Raw genomic sequence first — 14,029 nt, 5'->3', positions numbered from 1 at the left:
CATAATTCCTTGTGCTATATTTTAAATCCTTCTTGTTTACCTGTTTTACATATAATGGTTCAGTTTAGTCACTCAGTCGTGTCCGACTCTGCGACCCCATGAACCGCAGCACGCCAGCCTCCCTGTCCATCACCAACTCCCGGAGTCCACCCAAACCCATGTCCATCGAGTCGGTGCTGCCATCCAACCATCTCATCCTCTGTCCTCCCCTTCTCCTCCTGCCCTCAATCTTTCCCAGCATCAGGGTCTTTTCCAGTGAGTCAGCTCTTCGCATTTGGTGCTCTATTAATTCCATACTCCTAATTCATCCTTTCCCCACCCCGTCGGTAACCATAATTTTGTTTTCTGTGTCTCTAAATCTGTTTCTGTTTTGTAAATATTTTCATTTGTTTTATTTTTTAGACTCCAATTATAAGTGATATCACATAATATTTGGCTTTCTCTATCTGACTTCCCTTAATATGATAATCCCTAGATCCATCCCTGTTGCTGCAGATGGCGTTGTTTCGTTCTTTTTCTGTGGTTTCTTTGTCCACTCCTCTGCTGATGGACACGTAGGTTGCTCTCATGCCTTGGCTATTATAAATCCTGCTGCTGTGAACTTCAGGGTGCATGTATCTTTTATTTATTTGGCTGTGTTGGGTCTCAATTGTGGCTTGCAGGATCTTTTCAGATGCAGCAGTGAACTCTTAGTAGCAGCATGCAGGAAGGATCTAGTTCCCTGACCAAGGATCAAACCTGGGCCCCTGGCATTGGGAGTGTGATGTCTTAGCCCCTGAACCCCCAGGGAAGTCTCTGGGGCACATGTATTGTTTTGAGTTGGGAGTTTTTGTTTTTTCTGGATATATGCCCAGGAGTAGGATTGCTGCATCCTATGGTAACTCTATTTTTAGTTTTTTAAGGAACCTCCATACTCTTCTCCAGGGCTTCCCAGGTGACTCTGTGGTGAAGAATCTGTCTGCCAAGGCAGCAGACACAAGTTCGATCTCTGGGTGGGGAAGATCCCCTGAAGAAGAAAATGGCAACCTACTCTAGTGTTCTTGCCTGGGAAAATCCCACGGACAGAGGAGTCTGGCAGGCTACAGTCCAGGGGTTCCAAAAGAGTCGGACAGGATCTAACAACTAAACGACAACAATAAATACTGTTCTCCATAGTGGCTGCACCAATTTATATTCCCACCAACAGTACAGGAGGGTTACTTTTTCTCCACACCCTCTCCAGCATTATTTGTGAACTTGGTGAAGATGGCCATTCTGACTGGTGTGAGGTGATAGCTCATTGTGGTTTTGATTTGCATTTCTCTAGTAATTAGCTATGTTGAGCATCTTTTCATGTACCTATTGGCCACCTCTGTGTCTATTCAGGTCTAATGCCCATTTAAAAAATAATTTTATTTATTTGGTTATTTTGGCTGTGCTGAGTCTTCGTTGCTGCGCAAGCTTTTCTCTCGTTGCGGCAAGTGGGGGCTGCCCTCTCTGTGCGCCCGCTTCTCACTGTGGTGGCTTCTCTCGTTGTGGAGCGCAGGCTCGAGGGCACATGGTGTTCAGCAGTTGAGCACGTGGGCTCAGTAGCTGCGGTTCCTGGGCTCTAGAGCACCGGCTCAGTAGTTATGCATGAGCTGAGTTGCTCTGCAGTGGGTGGGATCTTCCTGGACCAGGGATGGAAACCGTGTCTCCTGCATTGGCAGGCAGATTCTTTACCACTGAGCCACCAGGGAAGCCCCTATTGCCCGTTTTTTTTATTGGGTTGTTTGTTTTTTTGATGTTGAACTGTATGAACTGTTTGTATATTTTTGAAATTAACCCCTTGTTGGTTGCATCATTTGCCAGTATTTTCTCCAAGTCTGTCTGTTGTCTTTTTATTTTATGGTTTCTTTTGCTGTGGAAAAGCTTTTAAATTTGATTAGGTTCCATTGGCTTATTTTTGCTTTTATTTCTCTTGCCTTGCGAGACTGATCTAAGAAAATATTGCTATGATTTTTGTTAGAGAATGTTTTGTGTTCTCTTCTAGGAGTTTTATGGTGTCATGTCTATACTTAAGTCTTTAAACCATTTCGAGTTTATTTTTGTACATGATGTGAGGGGTTGTTACTTTAGATCTGGACACCTGTGGGGCCTCAGTTCTGCAACCTTGAAATGGAGAGGCCACTTCTTTGCTCTGGCTCTTCTCAAGACTGGGGTTTAAGTGAGATGTGAAAGGGTGAAAGAATGCTTTAAGGGCCTGAGGAGAAGTGGATGTGAAGAAACACACACACACAAACTAAGATGGAAAAGTGCAGCAAGTGCAGCGCCAAGCCTCCCTGCTAGGCGTATGGGCTTGTGCCCAGCGGTGAGGGGGCACCACCCAGAGGTCGCCTTGGGTCATTGCATGAAGAGGCTCAGCTTGGGGACTCACACAGCAGACAGGGCTGGGGAGCTTCTTGTAGGCCGAACCTGACTGCTCTGGTGTTGGAGGGTAGCCCAGAGTAAGGAGCCCCCTGCCCTCTAAGAGCAGCTCCAAGCCTGTCAGAGGGGCCAGAGTGTGCAGCCCAGGTGGGGGGCTGCTCAGCTCTCATGTGGACTGTGGTCCTGAGGCCAGGTGGGCAGGTGTACAATTTTATGGATGGGGAAAGTAAGGCTCAGAAAAATGAAAGGGACTCCTTCATGTTTCATAGTAAGAAAACGGCCTGGGTGAGGGTAGAACTGAGGTCTACCCCTTGATATGAGCCAGTTGCACGCATACAAACAGCCCCAGAGTGTGGGGGGGTGGGAATGGCATGAGCTGAGTAAGGGCAGACTGGATAAAGGCGAGTGTCTGACCAGCGCCCTGCCCTGCCTTGTCCCAGCAGGTAGGAATGCTCACTCGTCATGGTATAAAGGCTCTCTGTCTTTTAACTTACATCTCTCCAGCCAAAACTCAGAGCCGAGTTGAGTGAACCGTTTTCTGTCCCCAGAATTTCCATTAGGAAATGTGCAATCTCAGATACCCGTAATCATTTTAACAAGTATAATGCTTCCTTTTATGTGCTCTCACTTTGCCCTCCCCCTCTCCTCCCTCTTCAGTGCTGATTATCTCACGTTATCCTGGCAGCTGGGAGTGAGCTCTGACTAGCAGAGACTTGTCCGCATGAGTTGGTCTGCAGCCAGAACCCTTTCCTGCAGCCCCAGCCTCTCACTTCCCTCCCTTGCTCCTCCTGCCGGACCAAGAAATACCAAGGTTTTGTTCTTGAATTTTGTTTTGCAGGTATTTTGAGTTCAAATCAGGTTATCCATCGCATCCTCAAAGGGAAAATCACTGGTGCTTTGAACTTGGAGGTAACGGCCCTGTGTCTACTGTTCCTTCCCTCCCACCCCAGGGTCTCAGCTGCAGCCACCCCCTGGCCTCAGCCTGGATGCTGCATATTTATCTGTTATTCCTGTAGAGGAAGCAACCTGAAGTTGTCCAGGGGTTGGGTGGACTGCCTGGGGGGGCGGTCCTTCCTTCCCACTCAGATTTTCTCTTTCTCTTCCAGTCACACATCCTGAAGTTCGAAGAGTTTGAGTGACGTGGCTCCAATCAGCATGTTCCCTCTCCTGTGTAGATTCTACCCACCCTGCCCTTTCACTCTTGAGGCCTTGGGGGTGCCCAGGACTGATTGGATACCCCTTTGCCTTCCCCAGCTCACTTCTCAATGTGTCGTGTGTCTTCACTGCGAACATTTGAACCAAACAGGGAAGCTTCCATGAGGTTGGAGGTCTGATGTAGCCAGGGTATTTTTTCTTTTTTTTTTTGTAACCCCAGAGCATGATATAAGTTGTCCTGACAGATTCTGGAGAATGAAGGGGCCCACTGCTTAATTTTCCTGGCATTCCATCATAGAATCAGGTAGGGAGATCTAAACATTGATCTGTTGGTTTGGTGAATAAATTGGCATGCTTCACATTTGGGGTGACTGATTCCTATCTAACCACCAACCCCCCAACCCTGCCCTCTAAAACTGAAGCCACAGACTGGGAGCTGCCATGTGCCAGCTATTCAAACCTTGTGTGGGACATAGATGTACACTTGCGTAAGATAAGTTTCTTTTCTCTTCGCCTTCTTGGTAGACAGAACACTGGTTCCGGATGATGCGGCCTTTTTTTTTTTTCCTTAACCATGTAACTTCACTAGGAGCCTAACGTAAGGTCATAGAAAGGACTGCTAAGTTTGATGAGAAAAGTGGAAGATCTTCTTGGAGAGTTGCTGTTTATATAGCTATAGCGCACAGGAGCTGGCACTTCCCTTTACATCAGGCGAATGTGACCCCCCATTCTTTCTTTAAATAATAATTTGATTAGAGCCAAACTATTTAAATAATTTTATTTGTTCCATCCTTTGGTAGATGAGAAAAATACATTACAAAATACATCGTACAGAGGACAGCTCACAGCACACATAACTAAAAACACAGCCTATAGTACGTTCCAGCCGGGGCTGGTGGTAAGTTCAGAGAAAAGGCAGAGGCCTTGAGAACTAGATCTCAGCTCAATGAAATGAGTTTTCCTGTGGGTGCCTGCCCTCTTTACCTCCACCTCAGCATAATGAGCACCCTGTACCAGGTGGGTGTGGTAGGGTTAGAGCAGCGTTGAGTGGTTCCGGTGAACTCTGCGTCCACCTGAAGCAGCAAGACATGAAAATCCCTTAATTGGGGGTGGCGGGGAGTGACCAAAGTTAGAATAGCTGTGTCAAAGCATACAGAACTCTGGCAGCCTAGAGGTTTCAGGTGGCTGTGCCGAGTCTGAGCTAAGACACACCCTCACTTGGCCACCCCTGGCCTCTGGCGTCTGTCACCATCTGGTCCGCAGGCAGGTTCCAGGAGGCTGTCTCTGCCCCCAAGCAAGCTCACGGACCAGGAGGGGCAGGCGGCACAGCTGTACTGACACAGCAGGGACAGACCCAGCACCAACAGGTCAGCTCATGGACCTGCCTCCACAGCGGTTCTGAGCCTGAGCAGGGCCCGTAGGTAGGCAGACCAAACCCCTCAAAGCTAATCCTCTCCAGTAGGACCCATGCTATGAAAGTGCCTTAAAAGAAATCAGTCTCCAAGCCGAACAACTTACTTCGGAGCTCTGCCTGGCTTCTCTGTTAAGCATAAATGAAGCAACAGACAAGAGCAGCAGCAACAGAGCTTCCAACCACTGCCCTTCAGTGCCACTTCCTGGGAAGGGGGACCAGTGAGCACAAATGGTAGCTCCACAGCCTGTTGCTGAGATCAGAAGGACCACGTGCATGCTTGAGACTGTGGCCCCAGCCCTATTCAGTTCATTTAAAAGTAGTTCTGTGAAGCAGCCTCTTAGGCCTCCTCGTTATTTTTCTTAGAAATTTGAAAACATCTGTGACTAGAAGGCTTTAAAGAATAAGGGTCATCATTTCAGCCTGTGCTTTAGCAGGCCGAGCTCTGCCTTCCCAGGGGTGCAAGACTGGTCACTCCAGAGCCCTTCAAGCTGTGGCAGGCATGTGCTTCAGCTCCACCTTTCTCTGGCTTCAGCAGTGAAGTGCAGCCCCTCATGGCTCCCAAAGCCACAGTGAACCTGGTACCCCTCCCCCCACTGCTCAAGGAATTCAGGGGACGGGGGAAGGGTAAGCTAGGAAAATAAAGATGAGTCAAAACCAGCGTCTTCAAATTAACAAACTGTAATTGTTTTCCCAAAGATACATTTTTTTTTCATACACATCCATCATACACTGTAACCAAAAAAAGCAGTGTACATGAAATAAGAGAAAATAAATTAAAAATCCATAGCATAGGTAAGGAGGCTCTAGTCTGGAGCACAGCTGAGTTTCCAGCAATATAAGGAGGCTCGAAAGTTTCTTTTATAAGAATGCCTGCTAGCAAGGGTTCCAGCCAGGTGGTTGGTTGGTCTGTAAGTCAGTCTTGAGTACTTGAAACAGTTCTGTGTGTGTTTGTTTTTTTTTTTTCCTTAGCGTTTAGAATAGCCATCATTGTCCTGCAATAGGCAGAGCTATCACGTCCAGGAAAAATGAGGGAGGGAACCACAGAGGCAGCGTGAGATCCAAATACAGCATTCAAAGGTAATTGGTCCAGTGGTGCCTGGGGAAGGAGGAAGGGGATGGCACTCCTGGGTTAGCCATCTTCCTTCGGGGGTGTGTACCAGCCTGCAAAGCAATGGAAGAAAACGGTCAGGTGGAGGCTGTTCTGCCCACCCTCCTAGCCCTAATCACTGAAGACGTCTCCAGGGTCAAAGGTGAAAAGATCCTGAAAAGGGCTTCCTGGTGCAGGGAGAGAAGCTATATGGGCAGGTGAGGAACTGCCTACTTGGAAATTGTAAGGAAAGGGAGAATGATGCACCGACCCTGAGATGACACCAGTGGGCAGTGGGCAGTGGGGCGGTGCTCAGTCTACCTGTGCTCTGACCGCCACTGGCTTAACTGGAGGAGAGTGGCGCACGCTACCCTCCACACCTCACTGAATTCCCTGGGCAACAGGGACAGGTGCTGCGCTAACAGGTGGAAAAGGCTCAGAAACTGAAAGGGGTTCTTGCTGTTTAGCCGGATGGAAACCTCGGGCTTGGCAAAGGTCCGAATCTCAAGTCGTGGCTCCAGCCTCACCATTTTTTTCGTGGATCTGCACCAAGGACTTGTAGGACTGCTGTGCTCTTGTCAGGCTGTATTGAGACTGGGGAGAGGAAGCCACCACATCAGGCCACCAGACAAGGCCGGCTGTGGCCTCGCTGCCGCCCAGAGACCCAGCTCCCAGCGCTGCGCTCTACTCACAGACTGAGTACCCTCCACCTGGGAGGTCCCACAGGGTGCAATCTCCCAGCTTTCCCTTTCCAGACCTGCACCCTCCCCAGAGTCTTAGGCTGCCCTGAGGCCAAGGCCCTGCTGTGCCCCCACCGTGGGACACTAGGCCCACTGGCTGATGCTGCAGCTCAGCCCCACTGTGGCCTCCTCGTGGCCTGAAGTGTACACAGCCCCCGCCAGCCCCACCAGGCCAGGGTCTGGGCTCCTTACTTTGTTGGCTCCAAACTGCACTCGTGCTTTCCCCTTCACCAGTGTGGCACTGATCTGCATGATCACTGACTCTATCGAGTAGGCACTGCTCCAGCCCTAAGTAACAATGTGGGCAGGGAAAACGAGTCAGCAGACTTTCCAGAGAAACCCGATGCTTGTTCTCCAGAGAGCAGCTGCAGCCATGGAAGGGCCCCTGCCCTGCACTCCCAGAACAGCCATCACCCATTTGCCCAGGTCAGTGGGTGCGGGCCCTGCCAGGCAGAATGAAAGGGCCATTTATGCCCATCACCCAACCCTTGGTGGAGGGGTGAGGGGTAAAGGTCAGCCTAGCCCTGCCCAGGCCAGCCAGGCAAAAAAATGAGAGACAGGCTCACCTGCTTGGTGAGAAGTTCCATGCAGATGGCACCTCCGCCCAGAACATACCTGCAGAAGAAAGGTTAGTTAGCTGTGCCTGGCAGAAGCTCCCCAGCCCTTCTTCACCCTCTACCCTTGCTGAGCCACTCACCCTCCAGAGAGGACTGGAGACACAACCCTGACAAACGGCGGGTCAAAGGGAAAGTTATCCTGAGGGAGAGACGGAGGCAGCCATCAGGGAGGGGAGGTCAGGGGCCTCTGCAGGACTGGAAGGTGGAAAGGATGCCTAGGCCCGGGAAGGACTGGAAAGGAAGGACTTACTTTAAAAGAAAAGTTAAGTAGGATGAAGTCGGCTCCTTCTTTCTCTTTGAGGATCTGGAGATCGTTGTGCAAAGCGCTGTCCTGGTCAACTCTAGGAAGCAACCAGTTTAGGCTCAGCTCTGGGTCTAAGTCAGGAGCCTTGAGGCTCCCACTGCCCCCTGGGGCAAGCAGCAGAGGGCCAAGCCACTGCCCACACCCGCCCCCGGGACGGCTGGCCCTGGAGACTCCCACCACGGTAACTGCACTCACTACTCAACTTCCTTTCCAGCCCCACACCCACCACTTACTTGAGGAGTTTGACATTCCAATCATACAGACTGTCATTCACGAGTTCGACTGCGTAGTTTCCTGAAAGAGGGAAGAAGAAGGATGTCATCAGATGATGGTCCCAGTGGTAAGCAGGACCTGATGCAGATCCCTCTCCCAGACTGAGAAGAAAAAAAGGTAAAAGGCTCCAGGTTCATCCCACATAGACATGCATCCCATTTAAGCCACTATGAGGGGTGTTCCGTCCTTGGCCTAAAAACTTGGTCAGCATCCACGTATCTGCTGCCGCCACCGTGTCCTTTCTGAAAAGCTTGTATTCAGACCCCACTATGAGGCAAACTTACCACCTTTGAAACTCTGTGATCGGTATATATCCCTGAGCTCCTTCATCAGCCGGTCAGTAGCCTGCACCGAGCCAGACACCGCACCCTACACAGGAAGCAGGGAGGACAGGGCGTCTCACGGTCACGTGCTGGACTAGAGGGGCAGGCCGGCAGTGTGCCCTGTGGCTAGGCGAGGACGAGGCGCACCAATAACCCACCCCGAAGAGGATGCTGTTCCCACCTGACACCCGACGGCCTACCACCTCCCAGCCAGCACCAGCCAACCCCTCCGCCCAGCTTCTCCCTAGAGGGCACGTACATTTAAGTAATCTTGCCTCTGGTTCTTTTTAATTTTCTCTAGTATGGCCAAGTTTTCTTTTCCGATGCCGTCATCTTCAGATTTCTTGCCCTCAGCTGGCTCTTCCTCTTTCATTTCATAGTGATCTAGATCTTCTGTGTCCTAGGGGCATGTGTGGGGTAGGAGTGGGGTAGAAGAAAAACCAACACGCACTGTGGAGAAGGGCTTTTCCCTTCCCCAGTCCCATATGACTTAGAGCTGCAGCTGGAGGAAGACAGACAGCTGCACTCTGTCTGGAGCCGAGTGAGTACACTACCCTTTCCACTGCTGGAAAGCTCCCAGCCCCACTCCCTTCACAATCTAAAAGACAAGGCAAATCTCTCCTATCCAGTTCTCAAGCTGCAGGGCTACGAAAAGGTCGAGGGAAAGCAAGCAGAGACTCGGCTTTCTTGTTCCCTAGATCTACCCTGCCCCAACTATCCCTACAGCTCTCCCTTGGCAGCACAAACTCTTCCTTAATTCCTAGAATGACTTTGGCCTGACACTGCGACTCAAAGCTCATGTTTCATCAGGTGACTTCTGTACCCAGGAGTTCCCAGGACTCCAGGTCTAAGGGAGAAACCTCCTGCCTTCCCAAGTGCAAGGACTGAGGAGACAGGCAGAGGCACCCACTGTGAAAATGGAAATAAGGAAGGAGGTCCAGAATGCAGAGGGCAGAGGTCAAGAACAGAACCAGCCCCTATTCACCCTGCTCCAAGTGAGGAACTAGTTCACTGTACATGGGGGAACAGCCCCTATCAGCCAGACTTTGGAGCGCTGTCTGCAATCTGACAGGAGATGTTTCATGTATCCTGGGCCCTTTGTGCAGCTTAAGACCCTAACAAAGTTACAGAAGTTGCAGATCGCAGGTGGTTAATTCAGTGCAGAATAACAAAGTAATCATGATCTCCTCTGGCAGAATGTGGTGATACTAATTTCCTAATTATTCTGCTAGTTGCTGAGATGGTAGACACACTACCTCATTTCGTTCTTATAACCACCATGCCATTATTTTATCATTACCCCCATACCACAAATGAGAACGCCGAGGTCCAGGTGAGGGTGTCATGCCCACAAAGTCATACAACTCTTAGCAGAACTAAGATGCACATCAAATCTGGTCTGGCTCTGAAGTTCAAGTTCTTAACCAAGTTGTTTTTAGAGAACATCACCAAGTATTTAGCACTTAGGTACGGAATGGAGCCTTTCACATGCAATGCCTTATTTAATCTTAAAGACAACCCTATGTAGTAAATATTAACATCCTATTTTATAAATAAGAAAACCGCAGAAGTAGTACCTTAGTGGAATAGGTAAAATCCCCCAATCAACAGAGCTGGGAGATAGAAGATGCAAGCTCAGGTCTGCCTACAAAGCCATCCACGATTAACATAGTGACTATTTAGCGTAAACAGATTTGCACTTGTCTGTCTTCGGTGGTTGGACACGGGTGCTCCGTCTCTTCTACCACACTGCTGTTCCCCCAGGTCAATACAGCTGTCTTTATTCTTTTGGTATTTCTCTCTCCCCAGTCTAGACTGGAGCTCTGTACATAGCAGGCTCTCAATGCTGCTGACCAAAAGAAAGTCCTACCAGTACCGTCTTGGGTAGAAGCCTACCTCAGGCATCTCTTCATCTTCATCTTCTGAAGACACGTCTTCCTGTGTACACTGCAGTGGGGAGGGAAAAGATGGAGGTCAGACCCTGGTGGCTTCCTAGAATGCAGCCTCTGACCTACCCCCCTGAGCCTCTGGGTCTGGAAGCTGTGCACCTGCCCATAAGGCTGCCAGCCTCTCCACCAGTCAGAACTGCGTGGAAGCAACAGTCCAGGGAACGACTTCACTGCCAGCCCACTACACGCCAAACAACGAGAGCAGCACAGTGGCTGTTCTCTGCCACCTAACTCACAAATCCCAGTTTAATCTCCCCAAGAACCCCTTTACTCAATCATCTCTACACTGAATTGCATTCTTGGATCTTAACAAGGGGCCTCAGTCCCCAATGGTTAACCTACTGCTAACGGTAAAAATCCCCCCTGAAGGATGACCTTGCCCAGGAGAGAGTTTGATCAGAGGGGTGAAGTTACTGGTGCCCCATTTAGCTGGATTCCGAACATCTGGAGGAGAGGCCGAGTCATGATGTGTGTACATGTCTGGAGTAGTGCTGGAGAGAAACTTCCGCAGGTTGATCTCAAGTAACATGTATTTCCTGAGTGCTGTTTGTGGACGTAACTCTACGTAACAGGGTTCAAAGCCCCTCAGGTGCTCACCTGCTCGGCTGGCAAGGGCTGATCCAGCATCTCCACATCTGGATGCTGAGGGAGGTTATAGAGTTTACACAGGTCGGAGATGATCCTCTTCAGATGCTGCAATAGCTGGGGTAGGGGATCACAGTGACATCAAACACTCCTTCCCCACCCCAATACCAACAGGTACACAGGTGAGCTCTGATCTCAGCCCCCGAATTGGTACCTAGTTCTCTGGAACTCACAGACCCCAGGGCTGTAGGGAAGAGCTTACGGGACGAATCCTGGGGCAGGTGCAGGGCTCTCCCTCTGGCTTCAGGAAGCAACTCCCCCAGGACGTCTGCCTCAAATGTTCAGGCTACTGCACCACCCACTTTCCAGACACACGTTTCACAGGATGTTTTCATGGCATGGGTCTCACAGGAGGAAATGTACTCCCTCCTCAACACCTTGGCCCCCTCACCAGAGTATTCCCTTTCTTTATGTCCACCAGCCTCTCCAAGACAGCAGCCAAGTTAGGGTCATCGGACTCCACTGACCAGATGGGGGGCACCGCAGGGTATGACTCCTAAGGGGGAAAGAGCAGGGAGGGCAGTCAAGACGGGAGACTCTGGGGGAAGCTAGATCTTGCCTGCCTTCCATGCCCCGAGACTTCCAGTCCCTTTGCTCTCCACCATCCGCCCCCTCCCCCCAACACACACACACAAGCCCAGCTCAGCAGGCAGGTTCCCAACAAATCCCAGACCAGGAGAAAAAAGTCCCTGGGATGACCCTTTCCAAGAAGCCTGGTCCTTTTCTTTCAAGAGTAAACATCAGAGAAGCAGCGCAGCCAAACTGCGCTGAGGATGAGTATGGTTTCCTACCTCCTGTGTTGCCTCAACAAGCTCCAGACCTTAAGTTCTCCCACACCCAACACCCAGGCCTCCGACCCTCCCTAATCAGTGGGGGAAAGGATCGCCTCATCACAATCACACTGGCAGAAAAAAAAACCAGAGACCACAGATTACTTTCATTTTAGCTAGGGACGGAGAAATTAAAAGCTAGATTATGTCTCTAAACCCTGAAAGTAGAAGGGTGGCAGGAAGAATCTTCCCACTCCACTCCTAACAGAACGCCTCAGAGGCCACTTCTCCCCACCTCTCCTTTGGGAACCTGCCACCCTCTCAGTCCAGGCGTAGGCTGTAGGGCTCCACATGGCAGGCTGGGAGAAAGAAGCCTACGCTGCTAACATTCCCAGCATTCTTGAGCTGTGGTGCCAAATGCAGCCTGACCAGACTCCCCCTCTGCCCAAATCAAGGGGGCCAGTTCAGGCCAAGTCTTCTTTATAGTGGTCACAGGAGTCTCAGAATCTTCTAAACTAACCTCTTTCCAGGGACAAAGACGGTAGATGGCCTCTGGCAACTGGGAAGTCAAGCAAAAGGGGGCAAACCTACCCTTAAGGAATTGAAAGCATAATTCAGGTAAGGAATCAATCCCAGAAGTTTCCACATAGGAGGCCAAGAGAACCTAAAAAGGTCTTAAACTCTGCCACTGCTCTAATCCTCAATGCTGGAGGAAAACAAATTATCAAAGATGCTCAAGTTGTCGGCTCACAGAGCCACACCTAGTCCTTCAATCTTGACTTTTTAGTATGAAAAAAAGTGAGAGAGGAAAATGGAACACGTGAGTTTTGGTGGGGCACCATCCAACCCAAGCTGAGGCTTGCCTCACCAAACCTTGACCTGGTTTGATGCAAGAAAAGGATAGTAAACAAGAACCATGTGATTTGAATTCAGGCCCCCAAGTGCCACACAATTCACAAGTCTGTCTTTCTCCAGACTACTCCCACTTGCAGTGTGCCTGCCTGGATAAAGTACTGTCCCCTGGCTCGCGACCTGGTACTCCCAGCAGGGTCAACACTACCACATCAGGTGGGATCAATCCTTTTAAGTGCTATACCATGCAGTATCAGGTATTCCCAAATTCCCAGATGCCAACGCTATTCACAGAATGTTTGAAGATAGCCTAGGTAGAAGATGTGTAAGGTGTTTCCCAGCCCCGCACACCTAGGATGGAATGATGCTCACTGGGAGAAAAGGAACTGTTAGCACTCAGAACAAATGAGAGTGCCCTTGCACATCCCCATCATCACCAGGAAAGGTAACAACTCAGGGCAACTGGAGATATCCACAGGGAACAGGATGGGAGTGGCAGCTACCAGCTGGGGCAAAAGGAGGAGAGTTAGAGGTTACACCAGAATAAAAGGCGATCCAAAGGAGAAGAAGCAAAGGGGTCAGTGAATTGCAAACTACCACTGGTAAAATTCAGAGGAAGAGGGACTGCATGACAGACACCTGGGCAGGGATCTCACAGGTGGCAACGTCCTAAATGAAAGGTACTGCTGAGAAGGGGGAAATCACTGAAATCTACACAATTCCAAGCCAGGTCCTACCAGCTGAAGTCAATGAAGAGGCCTGGAACCTTGAGATGGGAGGCGGGGAAGAGGGGCATTCCCAGGTGTCAAGAAAAGTCGTGAAGTAACCAAAATGAGCCAAAATTATGAACCTTGCGATGTGGGTGGGTAATGGAAAGGGGTAGTCGAGGCGCCATATGTCAGGGTGTCCCTGACTAGGAAGGGTAGAGATTCTGGGTCCATGGCAGAATCTCAAGAGTCAGAAACAAGTGCAACCTGAAGAAAAAGAGCCGAACCCCGACAGGGGATTCGGCCTCCCAGGTCTTTCGAGAGCAAAAAGCTGTGCGGGGTGAGTCCCAGACAAGAGGACCCCGGAGACGCGCACGCGAGGGGGTCCTCACCGTGATGTTGCAGTGGATGCGGACGGGATCCCCAGGCACCGACCCCCGTGGGGGGAGATGCGGTCCGGGCGCGGCCCCCGCCCCGGCCCCTCCGGCCCCAGCCAGCAGGAACTCGCAGCTCAGCTCGTCCAGGCAGGCGCTGGCAATGCGGAAGCGCTCGTGGCCGCGGTGGAAGATGGACTCGAGCAGCTTCAGCTCCCGCCTCAGGCAGGGCCCCGGCCCCGGGCCCCCCCCCGGGCCGCCCCCGGCCCCCGGCGCCGCCCCCTGGCCCCCCAGCTGCTGCCCCGGCCCCGGCTGCTGCTGCCCCTGCGGCTGCGGCTGCTGCATCCTCCGCTCCGCTCCGCTCCGGGGCCGGCGGGCCGGGAGCCTCCGGCCTCCGCTCCGGGCTCCGCCGCCGCCGCCGCCGCCGCCGCCGC

At 51.1% G+C, this 14,029-nt stretch overlaps 2 protein-coding genes across 2 annotated transcripts in view; one reads left to right on the top strand and one right to left on the bottom strand.

The window, feature by feature from the left end:
- TDRD10 (tudor domain containing 10) overlaps nucleotides 1–5,992 on the top strand; it is a 54,871-nt gene extending 48,879 nt beyond the window's left edge. Inside the window, exons 12-13 of the mRNA XM_005203808.4 lie at nucleotides 3,224–3,294; nucleotides 3,492–5,992. Of these exons, the coding sequence (XP_005203865.1) occupies nucleotides 3,224–3,294; nucleotides 3,492–3,524 (104 nt within the window). The 3' untranslated portion in view covers nucleotides 3,525–5,992. The remainder of the gene's footprint in view (nucleotides 1–3,223; nucleotides 3,295–3,491) is intronic.
- Nucleotides 4,305–14,029, bottom strand: UBE2Q1 (ubiquitin conjugating enzyme E2 Q1). Its single transcript, NM_001206320.2, has 13 exons — nucleotides 13,614–14,029; nucleotides 11,284–11,388; nucleotides 10,845–10,949; nucleotides 10,195–10,245; nucleotides 8,558–8,698; nucleotides 8,260–8,344; nucleotides 7,936–7,996; nucleotides 7,649–7,739; nucleotides 7,479–7,537; nucleotides 7,348–7,396; nucleotides 6,974–7,069; nucleotides 6,569–6,635; nucleotides 4,305–6,115 (listed from the first exon to the last, which is right to left on the bottom strand). Exons 1-13 carry the CDS (start codon nucleotides 13,938–13,940, stop codon nucleotides 6,084–6,086), a joined length of 1,269 nt encoding a protein of 422 aa, NP_001193249.1. The 5' UTR covers nucleotides 13,941–14,029; the 3' UTR covers nucleotides 4,305–6,083.

Source organism: Bos taurus, chromosome 3 (genome assembly GCF_002263795.3).
Source record: "Bos taurus isolate L1 Dominette 01449 registration number 42190680 breed Hereford chromosome 3, ARS-UCD2.0, whole genome shotgun sequence".
Taxonomy (NCBI): domain Eukaryota; kingdom Metazoa; phylum Chordata; class Mammalia; order Artiodactyla; family Bovidae; genus Bos; species Bos taurus.
This window is presented reverse-complemented; position numbering and strand designations above follow the sequence as displayed.

What these genes read in the sequence shown, in the direction of transcription:
- UBE2Q1 (NM_001206320.2), bottom strand. Translation starts at nt 13,940, where the DNA reads ATGCAGCAGCCGCAGCCGCAGGGGCAGCAGCAGCCGGGGCCGGGGCAG. An exon ending in GCATCCACTGCAACATCACG is followed by an intron (nt 11,389 to 13,613) that starts GTGAGGACCCCC and finishes TTTCCCCCTTAG; the next exon opens with GAGTCATACCCTGCGGTGCC. An exon ending in AGCCCTTGCCAGCCGAGCAG is followed by an intron (nt 10,246 to 10,844) that starts GTGAGCACCTGA and finishes TCCCCACTGCAG; the next exon opens with TGTACACAGGAAGACGTGTC.